At 35.5% G+C, this 20833-nt stretch overlaps 1 protein-coding gene across 4 annotated transcripts in view; it reads left to right on the forward strand.

The window, feature by feature from the left end:
* The window catches only part of LOC149571121 (nucleotidyltransferase), an 84127-nt gene extending 64679 nt beyond the window's left edge, over window positions 1–19448 (forward strand). The window contains exons 8-11 of one of the 4 annotated variants that reach the window (XM_089812681.1): window positions 15062–17943; window positions 18049–18376; window positions 18458–18710; window positions 18872–19448. In XM_089812681.1, the coding sequence (XP_089668807.1) occupies window positions 15062–17943; window positions 18049–18376; window positions 18458–18710; window positions 18872–18881 (3473 nt within the window). In that variant the 3' untranslated portion in view covers window positions 18882–19448. Of the gene's footprint in view, window positions 1–15061; window positions 17944–18048; window positions 18711–18871 lie in introns of all 4 variants that reach the window. The other 3 variants (XM_089812679.1, XM_089812680.1, XM_089812678.1) reach the window with 3 other exon arrangements.
* The last annotated feature ends 1385 nt before the right edge of the window (window positions 19449–20833 follow it).

The following is a 20833-nucleotide window of genomic DNA, read 5'->3' on the forward strand; positions in this document are numbered from 1 at the left end:
ATATGTACTAAGTTCCTTGCTCAAAGCCGAGGAATCTGTCCTAGGAGATCATGCACCGCCGGTGGCACAGAGAGTTCGTTGCATACTGTGCTCTTAGGAACTGTCCTCTCATGGGCTTCCCTTTGCACATACTGTTCGACCGCAACTTCCCATGCTGTCACTAGATCACGTGTCAACTGATCCTCCCTGGTTATTTCCACCTCTCCGTCACTATTAGTAATTTGGATGCAAGGTATGAATGTCTTCCCATTAGCCCATCCTGTTTGGTAAAATACCTCCAAATCCGAACTTAGGCAACGACGCCAAAAATGTAGAGTGGTAATATCACTCAAATTCACAAATACTAAATAACACAATTGATATACACATGCATAAAACATAGAATGTACCAGTAATACCACAATCCAGTAGGAAAGGAAATGATTTCTTTATTAATACTAGAAAACCCACCCTTGTACATTGACAATCATCCAAGTTCTTATAGAAGGGTCGGTTGGTTGGAAACCAACCGGTGCATTTCCTTACCACCTAACTACCCAACCTAATAACAATTACTAACATAATAGTTACTATATTCCGACCTAATCTATACCTCTGATTTTATGAACAAGAAATGACCGTTATGGTCCTCTTTAGCTGAAGATGACATTTATGATAATATTTTATGTAGAAACGTGTCATGTGAAGAGGCATGTGTATGGAAATATGAAGAATTGTATATTTGGAAATTGGAGAGAGCTTTACTTGTGTAATAAAGAGTCTCTCTTTTCTTTATATATATTGTATCAAGCGAAAACATTGTACATGAACATTTTTATTATCATCTATCTTAGGTATGGGATATCTATTCTTAATAATTCTTTTGTTCAATGCCTTGTAATCAATACACATACAATGTGCCATCTTTTTCCTTGACCAACACTATTGATGATGCAAAAGGGCCAAAGTTGGGTGTATGTGTCCCATTTTCAGCAAATCCTTAATTGTCTTTTTCAGTCTCCTCTTTGAAGTGATGAGGATGCCTATAAGGAGTGGTTATAACTGGTTTTGAGCCTTCTTCCAGCTCAATCACATGCTCAAATCCCCTATCTAGAGGATGCCTGGAAGCTTAGTCACAGGGTTCGCCGAATTTTCGGCTTCAGGTTCGAAATTCAGCGAACCCCTAAAAAATGAAAAAAAAATCATAAAATTCGTTAAGAAATTCGTACGGCAATATTCACCTTGTCGTTTTGCATAAGGGTCGACGTATCTAATTTGCGTCTGACAGTCAAAAGCATTTCTGAAGGTCCAAACGTTGGCAGTTGTTGTTGTCTGAAGTTTGGCAGTTGTTTATCTAGTTCAACGGCAACGGTTCATCTTTTGCCTCTTGAAATTTCCATTTATCTTTTGTTGTTGTTCGTCTTTGTTTCAGCCTTGGCCAACGATCTCCCACAGCAGCTCCGCCATTTTCAAACTTGCTCAGTCGGCGACAGTCGGGAAGGGAATATCTTTATAAAGTTTTGATTTTATTTTTTAGGTTTCAAGTTTACTAGTGTTTATTAGGATCTCATTCAACATTTTTAATAATATATGGTGTTTTTATATTATATGATATTTTAATTAATTTTTATGAAAGCAAAACATTTTATGTATTGTTTTTAGGAAACATTTATATTATATGGATATTTTATTATTAGTAATATATTAATGTTTTGTGTGTTTATTTATGATTATTAATATATTTTTATTATAATATTTTAAAAATATTTTTATTGTATAACTTTGAAGTTTTATTTTATACTAACATTTAAAAATAAATGACATATACATATTATTTTTTGAAAATTATATAAGACGAATTTAATGTCGAATTTTTTTTTTTTTTTTTTTGCCTTGTCGAATTTCATCCGAACTTCATAGCTGTCGAACTCGAACTTGAACTCGAACCTTGTGACTTAGCCTGGAAGGAAGTATCCAACACTTCGTCATGTTTATCTAACATAGATTGTAAATCATTAAGGAGAGAGGATTCATTTTCTGTAATAGGCATGTTAGAAACAAAGCAATGGGCTGCCCATTCCACATCATTTTCTTTGAGGAAAGCTTCCATCCTTCTAGCTGCCATCCTTGGACCGTCTGCCACAACTTTTAGTGTTTTTTCTTACCTTCAATCATAAACTTCAGCTGTATCTGTTGGAAGTTTTGAACACATCCTATCTAATGATTTGGGCCATTGAAAGCCCAAAATAACATCAACATTGCTGAGACCAAGAACAAAGAAATCACTTGAGAAATTGTAATCCCCATTTAAATATTTAATCCAATTTTATCAGTTAAGGCTGATTTTCCTGAGGTTCTTCCTCACAACTGTCCTCTGGCTCAACCCGATCCTCCTCTTCTGAATGTATTTCAATCAAGTGTAGCTTGCCTCTTGCAAGGTAGAGGTATCCTAGTTCCCACGGTTCTTTACAGGAAAAGTACAATTTCCTTCTAAGTTCATTTCATGTTGCTTGATCAGCTTTTTAAGAAACTTGTGTTTCTTTGCGGATTCAATCCCTTGTCATATTTCAAAGGGCCATTAATTTAATTTAATATATCAATATAACATTCAGTGCCCCACTTCATTAAGTCTTAGGATTATTGCAAAATGTTTCAAGTGGCCTCAATTGATGATTGGAAAATAGGAATCACTTAAGTGACAAAGGACCCACATAATTGTCTCCTTTTATTTCATAAAATTGCCCAAGTTTGGGAGATGCATGACTAGCATCAAACTTAGCAAAGTGTTCATTAAAAGTTTAGTTAAGAGAGGACATTAAAAAAAAATCATAAAATTGATTACAATGAGTAGCATGACATCAAAACAAGTACGAAACATGTAATACATTTATAAATATGAATATTTAGTGTGCATCTGTGTGTAGTAGCATGTTGTTTCTATGTCCTTTCTATCACAAGAATTGCAGCTGCATGTTTTTCTTGTAGAAACCCTGGCAACAAGATCGTGGTAGGAAGGTGGTGGTGGGGGTACTTGGGAATGTCAAGTCCCTAGTCCGGGTGCATGGGGTGGGGGTGGGGAGCCTGCTGTGTTACCTTGATAATAAATTGAACCACATTTGGTGGCCAGATGTAACAAATGGTTTGTCATATCGAAAACAAAGACATTTTAAATAAAGATTACCCAACATTCATTGATAGATAATTGAAAAATCCTATTCATATGACATTAATTGTTTTAACAATCAATTGAAATAACCAGATTTATGATCAACTGAAAATAACTGTATTTATGATCATCTGTAAATAACTAGACCAATGATCAACTGAAAAATAACTGTATTTATGATCAACTGAAAGTAACTGTATTTATGATCAACTGAAAATAACTAGATTAACAATCAACTGAAAGTAATTAAAATTATGATCATCTGTAAATAACTAGATTAACGATCTTCATACAAGTAGGTAAATGGTTAACAAGAAAATAAGAAAAGAACATACAAGAATCATCTGAAGGATCTTTAGCTGGTTGTGCAAGCCTCGGCTTTAGTGAGGGGAGAAGCATTGACATAGGCTTAACCTCCCAACATTGGACAATACTTATTCCCACACAATCTATTAAATTAGAAAGGCCCTCTCTACCTCGGGATCGGACTTGGGATGATCTTAGTCCAGCCACCTGAGCATTCTGGTGTTTAGAATGTCCGCACAATTATGAAACAAACATGCTTGCGTAACTGGCGCCACTGACATCAAGTGATCATTAGATGGCAAGCATGCCTTTTAAACTACCTTGGCCAAGGATTTCTAATGGGTTCAATGACCCGATCACCACCGCTCGACTTGACAACAGGTTACATTATTAGGGACAAGCATGAGCTATTAAGTAAGATTTATTTATTTTGTTTTAAAGTATCAAGTCTGATTTTACTTTCTTATCCTTGTAGGATTTCATCTCACCTCTTCACCTTTTATGTGGCTTAACGGCCGGTGAGTCCTAGGTGTTCGGAATTTCGAAGCATCCTGCTCTTATTGATTCATGAATATTGCAATCTTCCAGCAGTTAACAATCTTGTTTTAAAGAAAGAAACTTGCGTAAATATTTATCAACCGACTTTAAAATTTATTGGCAAATAGTTTATGAATCCATGCTATAACACATCAATATGCTTATTGCTAAGCAACTCTCTAGAGTTATTTAGTTATAAGTGATGGTACACTACAGCTACAGCTATGGAAATCGCTTGTAAAAAGAAATAACATGGGAATAACATGAACTGGAATGGTTTTCACATGACCTGATATAAGTTTGGGTCTGTCTTGAAGTATTTGCAAATCGTCTTGGTAACCAACTCTCCTTCAGTTGTTGTGGATGTATCCAAAATGCAGAGATACTTAGACTTCAATGTGATCAGAACACATACGACAAAGTTTTAAGGGCACTGCTTTTGAATGGAAAGTGCAGATTGGGATAACTGAGAATTCGGCACAAGAAATATATGAAAATCGGTTGTTATGGAGGGCGAAGAGAATATTGGAAAACGTAGCAAAAGATAGATAGTCGAGTGTATGAAATATGATATCCGCCTCTTGTCACGGCTTCCATATTAAAAGAACAAATTGTTACTTCTTGGCTTCCGCAAGTTAAAAGATTATTTGTCAATTTATCATGCTAAGTGTTTAATTGGTTAAAAGCAAAGAAATATTAAAAATGGAAATAGAGTTGGAAGATTATAATTCGAATATCATTATAATTTTATATTTATATATATACATGTAAATATATTAATGAGGTGACATCATTTTATTAAATTATTATAATATAATGGTGCCATTTCATTTTTATATCTATATGTACATATATACATATATATTATAATAATATGGTGAAAGATCATTTAAAATCCTTTGAGGTATGTTTTATATTTTAACTCAATTATTTTATGTTTCTCATATTATTTATTTAAATAGCTCATGTGGGTCCCACAGATGTATTCTATGTTCAAGTCGTTAAGTCCTTACCAAAGAAGTTTAAGGTCATACCTGTCAATCCTATTAACTGAACTAAGCGAGCATCCCATTCCGATGATCCCGTTTAGCAATGCTTGCCCCCCCATCTTCTCCTGCAATCACCCATGAAAACACTTCCACCGTAATAACAATTCTATAATAACTTTCATAAAAACATTTAAAAGACTTTAAATTATTAATCATAATTCCAAAATCAAGCAACTACTAACATCATATAACAATTAATGGTTAATAACCATCTTCATTAACAGTTAATACAATGGATATAAATAACTACCTACTTCACATGATCATGAAAGAAAAATCCGTTAAATCCAACGGTTATGAGTAAGTTTAAAATTAGGTCAAAAATTTGGGATGTAACACCATACATCGTTGACCACCTTGTTAAATAATTCAAGGTTTTTGAACAATGTGGCTGCTGTATATTTAATCCCATCTGACGCATCCATGGATTTCAAAAAGATCATGCTAGTATTAAAAGAGATATGAAAGTTGACGAGAGCTTGGTTCTTTCTATCTGCCCACCTAACATAATTGCACATCCAGTCTTTTGCCTAATTTAATCAAAGTTTGCTAACATATTAAAATCCCATATTGCATTATTGATCATACGAACCCTCAATGCTTCATTGGACAGGGCTTTGAACCCAATACCTACAACTGTAACAATTTCTACAATATCTTGCCAATATGGAGACATAACAACATTGGATGATAGCCTAGAGTAGAGCCAAAAATCTGTGATTGCTTTCTTCACTTGTTCATGGATTTTCTTCTCCATCTTGTATGCTACAAAGTGTTCTGCATTTTTGGTGTAATACGAGGTACAGTGAAATAATTAATGTTTTTCCACTTATGTTGGGCTACATGATATAGAAGCAATTATCATTTGAAAATCCTTCAAAGAATATTGTACACTAGTGCCTCATCGAAAAGCATTCCCTTATGATTTGTAGAATTAGAAGCCACTTTTGTCTCATTGTTATCTTTTTATCCTTACTGTTAGAATATTTGAAGAGTTTGTTGTGTTTGATATTTGACATCTACGAGGCACTTTTCTTGAGAAGCAGTGCCATGTCTTGGTTCCTTCATCAAATGCCATTTGAAGCAATTTAATTCTATTGATATCATTCAACAAAATTCTATTTGACCTTGGTAGTATTTATTAGAATATTATTAGAACTTTAATGCACAATTATGTAATATATTTAATTCTTTATAAATAAGATCGTTTCTACGATCTTCTTAAGTTTCTTATTAGAAATTTTCTATTTTGTACATTTATAGATTCTTTATAGTGATCTCTTCGATCATTTTTTAATACATAAAATATTTTACCAATTATTTTGCGTAACATGATACCAGACCTTATCCATTTTTCGAAAAATTTATAGTTTCTCAAATAAAATTTTGGTCTAAACTTTTTCAAAAATAGTTGTGTTTTTTTTGCAGAATGTTTCAGAACTCGAATAGGGTTTGTCGGTGACATTTTCTCTACAAATTGGGAGCAAGCACAATTCAACTTTGATTTTCTTGACGTAATTTCTGCTCGTTTTTTGCTATTTGGGTGTCATTTTTCTACTTGATGTCAGTATTTTTTTTTGTTTTCCTCTGTTTGAGCTGCTTTGCAAGCTGGTCGACCTATAAATCCTCTGTTTTTTTGCTGCTAAAAATCGTGGATCGATTTTTTTTCCTAGGCGATGTCTCTCTGCTAAGTGCAAACTCTTCCTGCTGTGGCATTTTTTTTCCTGTATTCAGCGAAGGATTTGTTATTGCTGAGGCTCATGTTTTTCTCAAACTCATGCTCACATGACAACCCTTTATGTGAAAACTTTCATTAAAATGACTCTTTTTCTTCTGCAATAGCCATTTTTGGGATATTTTGATCAGGTTTATGGTCGCCGTCTTCTGATCTCAAGCCGTTTAGGGTTTCCAAAGACCCTTAGTCTTTGATCTGCGGCCAAAAGTTTTTGTTTCCACCATTTTTTACAGCTAAATCTGCATTTTTGGGGTTTTTAAAAAAATGGCTAAGGTTTCTTTCTAAACTCTCAGGTTCTTTGTCGTTTTGAAGAACTACTTTCAAATTCTTGGTAGGTTTTTGGAGATCTTATCTGGGTCATCATCAGTTTTTGAGTCTCGTTTTCTGTGTCTCAATTTTTGTTCCAATAGATTTAAATTTCAGTTTTAGATTCTTTTTGGGTTTTTTGCAAGGATTTTTGGATCTTCATCAGATATATTTAGGTTAGCCGGAAAATTTTCTTGGAATTCGTGAGTTGTACTTCATCAAGTCTGTACTTGCAATTGCCTCAATTTTTGCATTGGGATTCGTGTTTTTGAATTTGTGTTATGAGCTCTTATTTATTTCTTCTTTTATATGCATTGGGAAATGTGTAAGTGACGTTATTGACCAACTTGATGTTGGAGGGCAATTTGAGATTTTGTTGGCACAATGTTACTGAGCACACATAGCAGGAAGAGTCTTCCTTTTATGCAATTATGGCTAAAGGACCTACGGACCATGTCAAATCTTATGCTTAGTAATAAGATTCTAGTGCTTCTTAGCATTACACTCACAAGCATGATTGGTTTATAGTTTTTTCTCCCTTTATTGGTTTAGTTAGATTTGGAGGAGGTGGAGAGTATATTGTTGTTGGCAAGGGCAACGTACAAATACAATCTAGTGGGAGAAATCTCATTTTCCTCAATGTATGCTATATTACTAGTATGGAACTTTACCTATTCTCTGTGAGTTAGATCATGTAGTGTTCTCCTTAGGTTGATGTGATACTCAGTTTAGACATGTTCTCGATTGTTGATCGTGCAACACACTACTATTGTTGGTGGTATTGAGGATCATAGTTGCAATATTTGTGATACATCACGATATATCACTTCAAGTTTGTCTGCCTGATTTTATTGCTGAATAAATCGCCAACGATACTTTCTTTGTATTGCAGTGATAATAACTCCACAAAATTGCTAGTTATCATGTTATTTTCTCTTAAATATTGATCAACATTTACGTTTGACTAGTCTGAAAAAATATTAAAAAATTCCAACACATTAGGTTTCAACTTTTCTTTATACCTTTTAGTTGATCTTCGTTTTTGTTAGACGGAGCCTCGATTTTGTACCACAATGTGATTACATTTTGGAGAACAAGGGGATTGAACATGATTGTGTCTGAGAACAAGGCGATGGAACATGATTGTGTATGAGAACAAGGCAATTAATCATAGTCTAAGAAAGAGTCGATTACTAAGTCTGTGTATGCTATATATTCAAACCCAAAATCAGAGAGTTTTTGGAGCTTGTCAGGTTGGAAAGCAGTACAAGACGTTTTTCAAGGATGGCGACTCATGGCGAACGTCTAAGGTACTATGGCTGGTTCATGCTCTGATGTAGCTAGGTCTATGATGGAACACATAACTGTTCCTAAGAAATATTAGGTAGAAGCAGTGTTTACTGCGGTCTATCTCCTTAATAGGTTTCCTATACATGTTGTTAAGGGAAATATTCTTGAGGAAGCCTGGACTGGTTGCAAACCTAGGATCAACCATTTGAATGTTTTTGGCTCTTTAGCATATGTTTGGATTCTAGATGCTTAGCACTCCAAGTTAGATTGCAAGAGCCAAAAGTTCATGTTTATAGGCTACAATGACAACTATAAGGTATACCAACTGATTGATGTAGGCACCGTTCGTCCTATCTTCAGTTGTGATGTTGTCTTTTGACAAAGAACAAGGACCAATCTCTCTTCCTCGTCTGAGTAGAATTCTGAGGATCAACGTCTAAAGGCCTTTGATTTGGGTGTGTCCATCTTCCATTAAGTCCACCTAATGGGAGGGATGATGCAAAATCTGAATTTAATGGTGCACTACGTGGCTTTCCATCGGATGATGCTAATTTTCCACTTGTTGCAAATCTTGTTCTACCTTCAGTTCTAACTCCAGTTACTCCTGACATTGGCACATCTACTTTCTGACCTAAATGGTGGGTTAAGACAAGCAATGATCTTCGTCCTGATGAGCTCATTAAGGGTAGATCTTCTAGAAATAAGGGCAAGCAACCAGATCCAATTAACTTTTCTCTCATGGTCAACCTTCATAGCATTTATGAGCCGCAAACATTTAAAGAGGCCAAAGGGATTCCAAAATGGGAACATGCTATGGATGTGGAATACTAGAGCCTTATGAAGAATTGTACCTAGATTCTCTCTGATCTTCCTCTAGGGAAGAAACTCATTAGTTGCAAATGGGTCTATATGGTCAAGTATCATTCAAATGGTGCCTTTGGAGACTTTTGCTCCTACTGCCAAGATGAGTACAATATGTCTTCTTCTCGCCATTGCATGGTTTATTATCGTGGACCTTAGTTTGGATGGATTATGATCTTCTTAAGTTTATTATTAGAAACTTTCTATTTTGTACATTTGTAAATTCTTTATAATGATCTCTGCAATCATTTGTTAATACATAAAATATTTTTCCAATTACTCTGCGTATTAATATTGGACACTTACATGCAATATACCCAAACAAAGCCCCTGTAGCGTGGCGTGATGGTTAAATCTACAAAAACCTGAATTTAGCAAGGAAACATAGAGGAACATCCCTAGCACGCGAAATTTCCGTTCCCTAGGGGTGTTTTCGAGATGGGGGGACGTCAAGGGTGTATCCCTTTCCTGTCCCTGATTCTTGTAAAGGTGCCCAAAATTGTAGGAAACATCCCATGTGTAGTAGGTAAATTTGCAATTAAGTACTTAACTAGTTGTTAAGAAAAGTTGTACCTATAGTCACATCGGTTGGTATTAGTAACCAACTCATACACTATATGTAGTACGCACATGGAATACTATGGTATGGTAATTTTGGAACTATCTTTGGTACGGGTATGTAACTTGGCTTGGGACAATAAATAAAAGACATATTTTATCATTTTGTGCATTGTTCTAATTACCTAGATAATTGTGATAGTAATGTTATGAACTATTTACTTTGCATAGGTTGTTGGTAGTGTTTTACCATATTGGCATAAATACCATGGCATTTAGGGATGGCTAGTAGCCTCCTACAATTGGGAACCCAATTTTTTTTTAAAATATAGTTGTTTTAATTTTTTTGGTTTGCTTCTGTACTTACGTGAAAATTAAAAGAATATATTCAAATATCAAATTTATCAGAATCAAAACAGCTATTCTAATTTGTTCACAAATATATTCAAAATTTCAATGAAATACACATTAAAAGTTACAGTTATTTAATTTTCTAAGGCATGCTAAGTTTGAGTCTCGATGCATGCTCAAAAAGTTTCATTCTTCAGTTTTGAAATTAAATAAGTGCACTTTTTAATTCTTTGTATGATTGCACGCTGTTTGCTCTGAAAACGTTTATTATTTGGCACCGACCACAATGTTGCCATTAGATGATCCACTTCTGCTAGAGGATGATTATCAAGGTCACCGGGAGACGGGGAGACTTTGAGGTCTCCAGTACTGGTACTGGTACTGGTACGACAATTTTTCAAATAGGAGACGGGGGTACTTGGAGACGGCAATTTTTTTTTTTTTTTAAAATAAATTTTTAATAGTTTAAACTTAAATAGTCTAATACTAAAAGTAAATACAAAATTTCAAAATTTCAAAATAGTAATACCGTAAGACTAAAAGACTAAAGTAAATAACAAATTAATAATACTAGTGTTGTCACATTAAAAATTAAAATAGATTTATAGAGTCAAACTGTCAAAGATTATAATAATAATAAGCGGTCAGATACAGAAGTACATTACTGAAATAGATTTTAAAACCTGACAAATTGGCATTGCTACAAAAAATTTGTGAAAATTATTGAATTATTCAACATTGATGCATGCATAGAGACACACTTAGGATTTCTATTTTCTAACTGAGAGTTAGGATTGCTTAGTTTAAAAGGGAGTAAATCATTTTGTAATAGTGTTTTTTTTCCAGTTACACAGATTCAACTAACAAAGATTCCTATATTGGTACTAGGATATTGCCAACAGCAGATAAACAGGTACGAATAACAAATACGACTTATACATCAAACTGAAACATGATATCCTCTTGAAAAAACAGAAATATGGGACCAAATACATTCATGTTAACATACATAAAACCTCTAGTCTATCACTGTTATCGCTGAGTTTTTATCAGCAAATAGATGCTTGGTTTTCATGAGGAATAATACTATTATCAAGCATTTGCATATCAGATTTTTGTAACATACGTAATACTATCTTCTAATGCACTAACAACAGTTTTTGCACCCTAATTCCTCAGCCGCATAAATTTATGTGATTTGGGATCTTTACTGCAATCCTGTACAGCTTCCAATATGTTGTCTTAGACTTGTATCGTGTTCCTGTAGGTGACGTACATCACCAAGCAGTTTTACGAAATTCATATAGTACCTTAGATTTTTGCATTAAAAACATTTAAATGAGGGCTAAAATATATAAAATTATTTAATATTATATTTTACATTTATATTTTATCAGGAGACTTCGGGGAGACTTCACTTTTTGGATTAGGAGACGGGGAGACTTCAAGAGACTTCGTCATGAAGTCTCCAACCTTTTTTGAGGTCTCTGGAGACGCGAAAAGTCTCCAAGACGCGTCTCGGTCTCCGAGACGCCACTTTTAGGGGGGAGACGGGTCTCCTGGTAACCATGATGATTATTGACTCGGATGGTTCTGAGTCTTTGGATATTGATAGTGCAATTGAAGCGTAGTTTCATAGACTATTGTATTGTAATGTTTGAGACTTTTAGATATTGATAGAACATTCAACATAGTTTAATAATGTTTGAGGCTGCTGTTATTGTCGAACACACTTAAATAATCAACACATTTAAAAGTTCTCTAGATCTGAAATAATATAATTAATAATCAGCAAAAATAAAGTAAAGATTCTAGATAATATACACATAGGAACACCAAATTTACATGGAAAACCAAAGATGGAAAAATCACGGCGAGAAATGGATTCACTATATCTAGATAATTGATAGCAATGTTTGAGGCTAGAAGCCAAGGAACTCACTGTCCTTATCAATTTAGGTACATTGCCAAGGATTACACCAACCCTCAATGAACAATAATAGCAACTCAGATTCAACAAAAATCTAACCGAATTTTCTGATCAATGGTATTGATCTTCCCCTCAGATCCTTTAAAAAACTTCTCAGTTCTGCCTTGTTTGCACGATATAGTTTTCACAATTGAATCACACACACTTCACAATTATTGTCACATTTTCTCATTTCTTTTCATCAAGATATATTGTGAATTGTCCATTGGAAACACAGACAAGGCCGGCCATACAAAATAGGCATTATTAATACAAGGTTGGCGACCTTGAACAGAAATACTCGATGCAGTCCACTTCAGGAAGAAGAGAGGACCCAGTTACATCTCAAATGATCTTTTACAAATGGTATAATTAATTCATAAGCATTGCAACCACCTCCAAAGCTGGACTCAAACATAACATGTGAAAGAGCGTTAAAAACAGGTTACTGATTGGCCTCAAATCATCCTCCAATTCTTGAAACGATATCAAAAGTATGGCACACCATAGCAAAAACATCTTAAGCCTCCTATCTCTCCCCTTGACCTTTGTCTAGACCCAACCAACAAGAATTAAGCGCCAACACAAACAACATAATAGGGAACGTGACAACAAATTTTTATTTGTGGAACAAACCAAAAAGAGATATCTGAAGGGAAACACCAAACAATCTATCTTGACAATTCCACCAACGACATACCTTTAAATTTTTCTGGAGAGCAATGCAAGTCATCTCCAAGCCTGTTTAAATTAGCTTGACAATCGGCTTTACTGTAAGTCAAACAACATATCAAATCTTTGTCAATGATTAGTTTGGGAACCTGTCCACATGACCAATCTTTAAGTCCAGAATCACATGCATCCGTCATTCTTTATCAAGATCTTCAAATACTCTTTCCTGCATATTTTAGTCTTCTGAAAAGTTTCTTTCTTTCTCAATCAGTGTCATAGTTTCAGCAATTTCCATAGTATTTGTTTGAATTCTTCTATCAATTAATGCCATGGCCTCAGTAGATCATCAGTTACATCTTTGTTCCTTGGATGATTTATGGTCCTATGCATTGTTGAAAAACTCGGTTTCGGCAATATCTCGGCTAGCTCAAAATTTTTGAAAAACTCGGAATTGCCAAAAACTCGGCGAAAAAATCGGCAATAAATCAACACTTTTATCAAACATTTGAAAATATATAATTTTTATATATTTATATTAATAAATAATAATGAAGACGATAAATAAATATATTTGGGATACTCAGACAAATTTACATTAAATTTCCAAAAATATTTTCTATAACCTATTGAAGAGCAAAACCATTATGTGTGTATCCTTCAATCGGCACTCCATGTGATGGCATCTTTGAGGCATATTGTCAAAATAGTTCCTATGTAGGAATCTATGCTTCTACATATTCTCAACAGTCTGAATCTGTGTGCCTTAATAGTCCTCAGCAATCGCACCTTTCCTCAGTGGCCATTGCAGCCCTTTTGTTAGCCGTCGCAGCCTGCAGTAAATGAAAATATTCTAAACATTTTAAAGAAAACTTCATTGTTTTTCAAGTGGACTTAATCAGTGATTTTTTGACCCAAAATCTTAAAAACCGTGATTTTTTCATCCCAAATGCGGTGCAATTTTTTCAAAATATCGTTGGCAATTTATGTGGCGATTATATCAGCTGGCAGTTTTGCTTGCAATATCTTGTGATATTAGCGATATATCACAGTTTTTTAAAACTATGGTCCTATGTGCTTTGTACTGTGATCCTTTACGGTTTCATTCTAGCACTTACCTAATTATCTTTATATAATCAATCATGCTATATAATCAATTTTTGGTTTACATTCTATTTTTTTTCATTCTTTATGGCTTGTGCTTTCTTTTGAATGAGAACTTGGATTTGAATCCCCTAGCTTTGGGTGTGCCTAAAGTAGTCAGAACATAGGGATTTTTTTTAATGCTTGAATCTTAATTGTTTAGTTTTCAATGATTAGTTTCAGAACCTGTCCACGTGATAGTGCAAAATTTACAGTGACCAATCATTATGTCCAGAGTCGCATGCATCTGTCATTCTTTATCAAGATCTTCAAATACTCTTTCCTGCATATTGTAGTCTTCTGAAAACTAATATTCTTCCTCAGTCAGTGTCATAGTCTCAGCAATTTCTGTAGTACTGTTATCAGTTCTTCTTTATCAATTAATGCCATGGCCTCAGTAGATCATCAGTTACATCTCTTTTCCTTGGATGATTTATGTCCTATTTGCTTTGTACTGTGATCCTTTACAGTTTCATTCCAGCACTTACCTAATTATCCTTATAGTCAATCATTTTATATAAGGCTAAGCACTGTAGATATCTTGTGACTTTCGATTTACCTTCTAAAGTTTTACATTTGTTATGGCTTATACTTCCTTTTAAAAGAGAACTTGGATTGGAATCCCCTATCTTTGGATCTGTGTATAAACTAGTAATCAGAACATAGGAATTTTTCTTAATCCCTGAATCTTAATTGTTTAAGTGTTACATCTGCAAGGAAGGTGCATGGGTACTATTCAGATAGGGATTAGTAGAAACATTTGCATCTGTTCAAACTGCACTGTATTTAAAACTGGAGAATAATTTTAATTGCATTTGACACAAAATCTGATGTCAATTGCTTTTTATTATGCAGCTTCATCAAATTTTACATGTTTATTTTACATTTATTGTCACATAGCTATATAGCACTCTCATTTCAAAATTCTACCAATATATATAGCCAATATGAACATAATACATGTATTTAACTAATAGTATTCTTAAAATGGTGAACATCAATCTTTTTAAATTAAGAATACTGATTAAAAAACTTTATTTATTTATAGGAAATGTTTGTTTTAATGAATGATTTGACCATCATAGGGACCTTTCTATTGTGTTTTAAATTGAGTAAAATAATTGTTCATTTTATATTTGCAGGGAATTTCTTCAGGATACGCAGTGCTTTCGGCTTTGGTGCTCGGAAGCTAGCACGGATACTGGAATGCCCCAAAGAATGTATTATTTCAGAAATTGATCAGTTCTTTCTGAATACATGGGAGCGGCATGGCAGTGGACAGCGGCCTGATGCACCTAGTCCTGATGTATCGAATCTTCTACCCTCTAGATCAGATTCAAATGATAGTGTTCATAACAACAGAAGCCAGGGCATTTTTAATAATGATGATGAAGAAAACACGGGTAAATGTATTGGACAGTTAAAAATGATTTCTGATCATTTGCATTCATTCAATATAAAAGGGGATGGGAACAAACATATTCAGGGGACTTACAATCCACCAACTGAGCTTGTGACAAATTCTTCCGAAGAAAATAACAATGCTAGTTCATTTGATCAAGAATCTCTGGTAAGCAAGGGTGTGATGACTTATGTTTCCAAACACAGTAATACATCTGAAGTTTCCAAAATCATGACAAATAGATACCATGATCAGCAATCTATTTCAGATATATCATCTAAGTACTCAACCCCTGAAAATAGAAATGCTACAAAAGCTCCTAAGGGGCTGAAGGTAGACACTTCAGGCATTGATTCTGAAGAGAAAAGAAGATTGCACTTCGTTAGACCTCATTCAAGTCCTGAACTCACAGGTGTGCCTAGTGAAATTCCTCGAGCAAGGCGAATCAGAGGGGAAACAACAGATGCTGGTAGAAATCACGCTTCTTCTGTGAGAGTTGAACATAGTGCTGTTGACCGGCGAAGAAAGAATATGAGCTCTGATTCCTCCAGTTCTCTCACATCAAAAGCAACATCGCCAAATGAATCAGTACCGTTGAAATGGAGCTCATCTCAGGAGAATATTGATTCTGATGATTTAAGTCAAAGTGACTCTCCAAATTGTGCCAAAATTTTCTTTACAAGTAATGATAGCCAGGATGCTGGACTTGATGTTCAAAGGCAAGAGGTCACACAACCCAATGGAACAATGGCAGCTCCTATTCTTCCACATAAGAATATGCAGGATCCAGTTAATTTGATGGGTATCCCTCACCCACAGTTTGTTAATAGACAAGCCTCACAAATTCCTATGCCAATGAATTTTGCACCTGTTCCTGTCCCTATTTCTCCCTCTGTTTTTCCTTCAATGGCATATGGTCCTGCCAATCTCTCGGGAATGGTTCATACAAGCCTTTCCATAACTGAGCCAGCTTGGGGACCCGGTGGACAACCAACTTCCTATTCAAATATCCAGTTTCCCCAAGGTACTGTTCCATCTGCATTGCCACCTTATTTAGCAAATGTTGGAATTGGAAATCATGCACATTTAGAAGATTCACCCATGCCTGACAAATTAGGGGTATTGGGATCACATCATGAAGAAGAGGATGTGCATTACGATACTAATTTCTGTCAAAGATTGGAGGACCAGGAATCTCAATGTGGGCATGCTGTACTGGATATGAATAATGGAAGGGGTTTTCATTTAGCTCATTCAGAAACACTGTCCACAAGTCATGAAATGTCTGCTTCTCCTCGGGCACCTGTAGGTACAGCAGCAGGCCCATTTCTGAGAGGGCAGAATAAACTTGCCAAAGATGTCAAAGGGCTCCCTCTAGAGGGACAAACAGATTTCACTTCACTTTACAGTCATCCCACATTTAAACATGACAATGGAGGAGAGCTTAGTCAGAAGGCATTGACGACAAGCAGTCAAGAAATTAGTTCCTCCAGAATGGTTGAAACATGGACTGGGGCAACTGGAAGGTTGCCCAAATTTCATAATAAAAGAGCCAGAGGAAGGGGAAACAACAATGTGGACATTTCAAATTCTAAGCTGAGAGACTTTTCATCTTCTGGGAAATCAAATATCCATTGGCAAGTGGAAAGCAGAATGGATGGAACACGTGCAGGAGATGAGACTAGTAATCAGGATAACCATTTGTTTGGAACTGGAAATCCAAGCTCTCTGAATCATGGAGACCACTCTATGTTACCTTCGCATGGAAGTAGATCAGGCATACAAACAGCAACGTCTGAAACAGCTTTGCCAATCATGGCAAGCAAAAATATTTCTTCAGGACTTAAACATCTTCGACCCTCCACATTGCCTGTTTGTGACTCTGGGCCAGCTGTCTCCTCTGATTCAGTTATCCCTGGTGCTAATTTATCACCTGTCACTATGGGCCAGGGGGCCCGACAAAGACCAATAGATAATATTGGAGTAGCTCCCCTTACGTTTTATCCAACTGGACCTCCTTTTCCAATCTTGGCTATGCTTCCTGTATATAATTTATCTTCAGAGGGGGTAACCAGTGAAGAATCATCAAGTCCATTTGAGGGTGTTGGTCCCAGTGATGATTCCTTTGATAATCGTCTGGATCAACCTGAACACTGTCTTGACAGTTCTTCAACCTATGACTTTGGGGAAAGTTCAGAGCATTCTGATATCTTTACTTGTTCAAACATAGGAGCTGTAGAGGGGTTGCCTGTGGAGAATAGGAATGAGATGAAATCTCATAGTGATATTCTTCAAAGTGACATTCAAAGCCATTTGAGGAATTTGCATTATGGACGCATTTGCCAAAATCCAGGCTTCCCTTCAATGAATTATCCAGCACCAATGCCTCCATACTTGCAGAGTCACTTACAATGGGATGGCTCTGGGCGAAATTTGTCTACTAACTTGAACATGTTCACTCACGTTGTAAACTATGGGCATGGATTTGTTCCTGTTTCCTCGTTGCAGCCCAATTCAAATCGACCCGGTGGAAATGTGCAACATTTCAATGCACCTAACCGATTATTTGGTGAAGAACTGCCTAGATATCGTGGTGGTACTGGAACTTATCTTCCCAATATTGTAAGTGATAATTATGTTGGTTGGTTCATGTTTGTTCATCTAGTTTTTCGTTTGAGCAGAATGAGCTTATTTTTGATAGATTGTAACTTGAACATGTGAATACAGAGACCGTACAGAGAGCGGCAATCATCAGGAGGCAGAGGAAACCGTGTTAATTATGGTCAAGATCGCAATGACCGTGGTAGTTATGGTCAGGACCGCAATGAACATGGAGATCAGGATGCAGGTCCGAAAAATAGGAGTGCTGGACGTGGTCAAAATAAACATGATGCACGTAATCAACCTCAAAAATCAAATTCAAGAGGTGACAGGAACTCTGAGGGAAAGATTGTGGACAGGGTATGGGATTATAATAGGCATGACAGTTTTAGGAGAAGTTCATACCAAGTGCCACATGCTCCTTTTGCATCCGGAAATTCTTCACTAAATACAGGTAACTTCATGACACACGTGTCTGGGGGAATGTATCCTTTGCAGCCTATAAACACAAATGTTAATCTTCAAGCAATTCCAGGAAACGGGCCTGCTGTTTCAACGGTTTACATGCTATATCCGTGTGATAATAATATGGCCTTTATGCCTGAGCCTGTGGAGTTTGGGTCGTTTGGGCCTGGACAATTTGGAGAGGCATATGAAGAGCGGTATAACGATGGTAGTACAAGAATGAATGATGGACATGTTTATCAATCGAAGCACAATTCTTATCAGTCTAACACATCTTCTGGACATTCACCATCAGATCAACCTTCATCTCCTAAACACCAAAGGTAAATTTGACTTTAGGACATGCTATGTGAAATGTTTTCTTAGTTTACAAAGTGGCCCATTTAAGAGTTTGTCAGATCTCAAGGTTGAAAGTACTTTATTTATAGTGGTCTTGTTTTTCTCCAAAGGAATCTGGCATAATATCTCAGCTGCATCTTAACAGGGACCTTTGATTATTTTGCCAGATCACCTACACAACACAGTTATCAACTGACAGACGAAGATTTTCCACCTCTAAAAGGAGGATCCAATAGCTTCAACACAGGAACCAACTCTAACAACAGAGGTTCTCATTACCAGGCATTCTTGGTTACGCCATCTTCCTAAGAAATGGGCTTGTAGAAGAAATGCAGCTGGGTTGTTTTAAATTAAAATCATAGAAATCTAGAAAGCTTGTTGTACATTGAAGTAAATTTATTTTTCCTTTACCATAGTACCTTTTATCATTCATTCAAAAGGCTACTACTTTGTACCCTAACAAATTTAACCTGGTAACATTGCCTATTTTCCAAGGCCATAGCAGCGGGAACATTTATTTTGTACTGTAGGGCTGCCTTGAAAAAGGCACTTTGAGATTTTGTCTAATATTTTTGAAGGCCTCTATCATTTTTTTCAATCCTGTTTTATCTGTAGCATTTAATAAACAAAGAAAAATTAAAATCAGCTTTTCCAAGAAGATGGCTGATAGTACTTGTCCATATTATTAGATGCCAAGTAAATAAATATTTTCCTTGCTGATATTGTATTGGACTTCTTCAGAATTGTAACGGGGTGTTTTCTGTTTCCAACTAGGGTGTATAATTTGCTTAAATTTTTATGTCGAGGAAGAGCATGTCTGGATAGAAAAACATTACCTGCAGCATACCTGCATTAAAGTTTAAATGAAATTCATGGTGGATAAAAGAAAATAATGAACAAGATCCATGATAGATAGGCCAACGTGTTTCAAATGATTTAACTTTTTCTCTTTAAACATATGGGCGCATATTCAATTTTGTCTTAAGCAGAGTAAGCATTGTATTCCAACACTGCAGCTGGTGGTTCCATGCCCCGACAAAATGAACTAGTTTAAAATTCAGGTGAGGGCTTCGTAGAATATTACAATAACTTATGTTTAGGTGATTGCATGTTTATTATGCTGGAGATAATTTTGATGAAAATTCTAGTCCGTGATAAATTTAATTAAAATCCTCAGGATTTAACTGAGATTTTTCCATTAATGTCTTGTATCACTCTCCATGATCCATCATCAGCATTGGAGATAATTTGAGTGTGTTTATTAGGTGATTGCTTGTATATTATGCTTGAGATAATTTGACCCATGTTTGTTTATTTTTGTTTTTTTAGAACAACTTTATATAGGAAAAAATGAAAGTACCTAGGAGATATTAGAGAGAACTCTAATAGAAGAGTGCACAGGAGAAATTCACAATGTAGGGTAGGTTAGTTATGTTACACTAATGTGCTTATACAAAAGAAATTAGGGGAATGAAGGTGGTTACATGCATGATAGACAATTTAAAAAAAATCTTACATATATTTAGGGAGAGAAGGAATCATGTCATAGATGTAGAGATCTTTGTAATTTTTCCTCATCATGTACTTAGCTTACATTTGTTAGTAAGCACACAGTACTAACTAATAATTTGGTTGTTATCTTATCTTCAACTTACACCATCTATCACACTAAAATGCTTTTAGAATGGGACTTTTGAGTTTCATTTAGTCCTTGAGGCTTTCCACCATGTTGGACATTAATGTGCCTATCCTTTAGAAAGTAGCACTTGTAGTGGCGTCCATCATGTTCAAAAGTTTTTTTTGTTCAAACTTTGATGTGGAGAGCACAACTAAGAAGCTTCAAATGGGCTTCCCACTCTTGAAATCAACCAACTAGCTATCAAATCTTTAACCTTATTACAAGGTTTAAGCACACTCCAATCCTCCAATGGATCAAAGAAACACACTCTCCAACTTAACCAAGAATCCAAGGACAAAGAACCAAACTTGTCCATTTTATGGGTTTTGCACCAATCTCCCACAACTAAGTCAATACTAGGAAAACACCCTAGAAGTTTGTCCCAAGGGTTCTAAGAGGTTAAAAGATCTTAGGGCACCTATTTACCAT

This window comes from Cupressus sempervirens, chromosome 2 (assembly GCF_028749045.1).
Source record: "Cupressus sempervirens isolate cs-2001-9-10 chromosome 2, ASM2874904v1, whole genome shotgun sequence".
Classification (NCBI taxonomy): domain Eukaryota; kingdom Viridiplantae; phylum Streptophyta; class Pinopsida; order Cupressales; family Cupressaceae; genus Cupressus; species Cupressus sempervirens.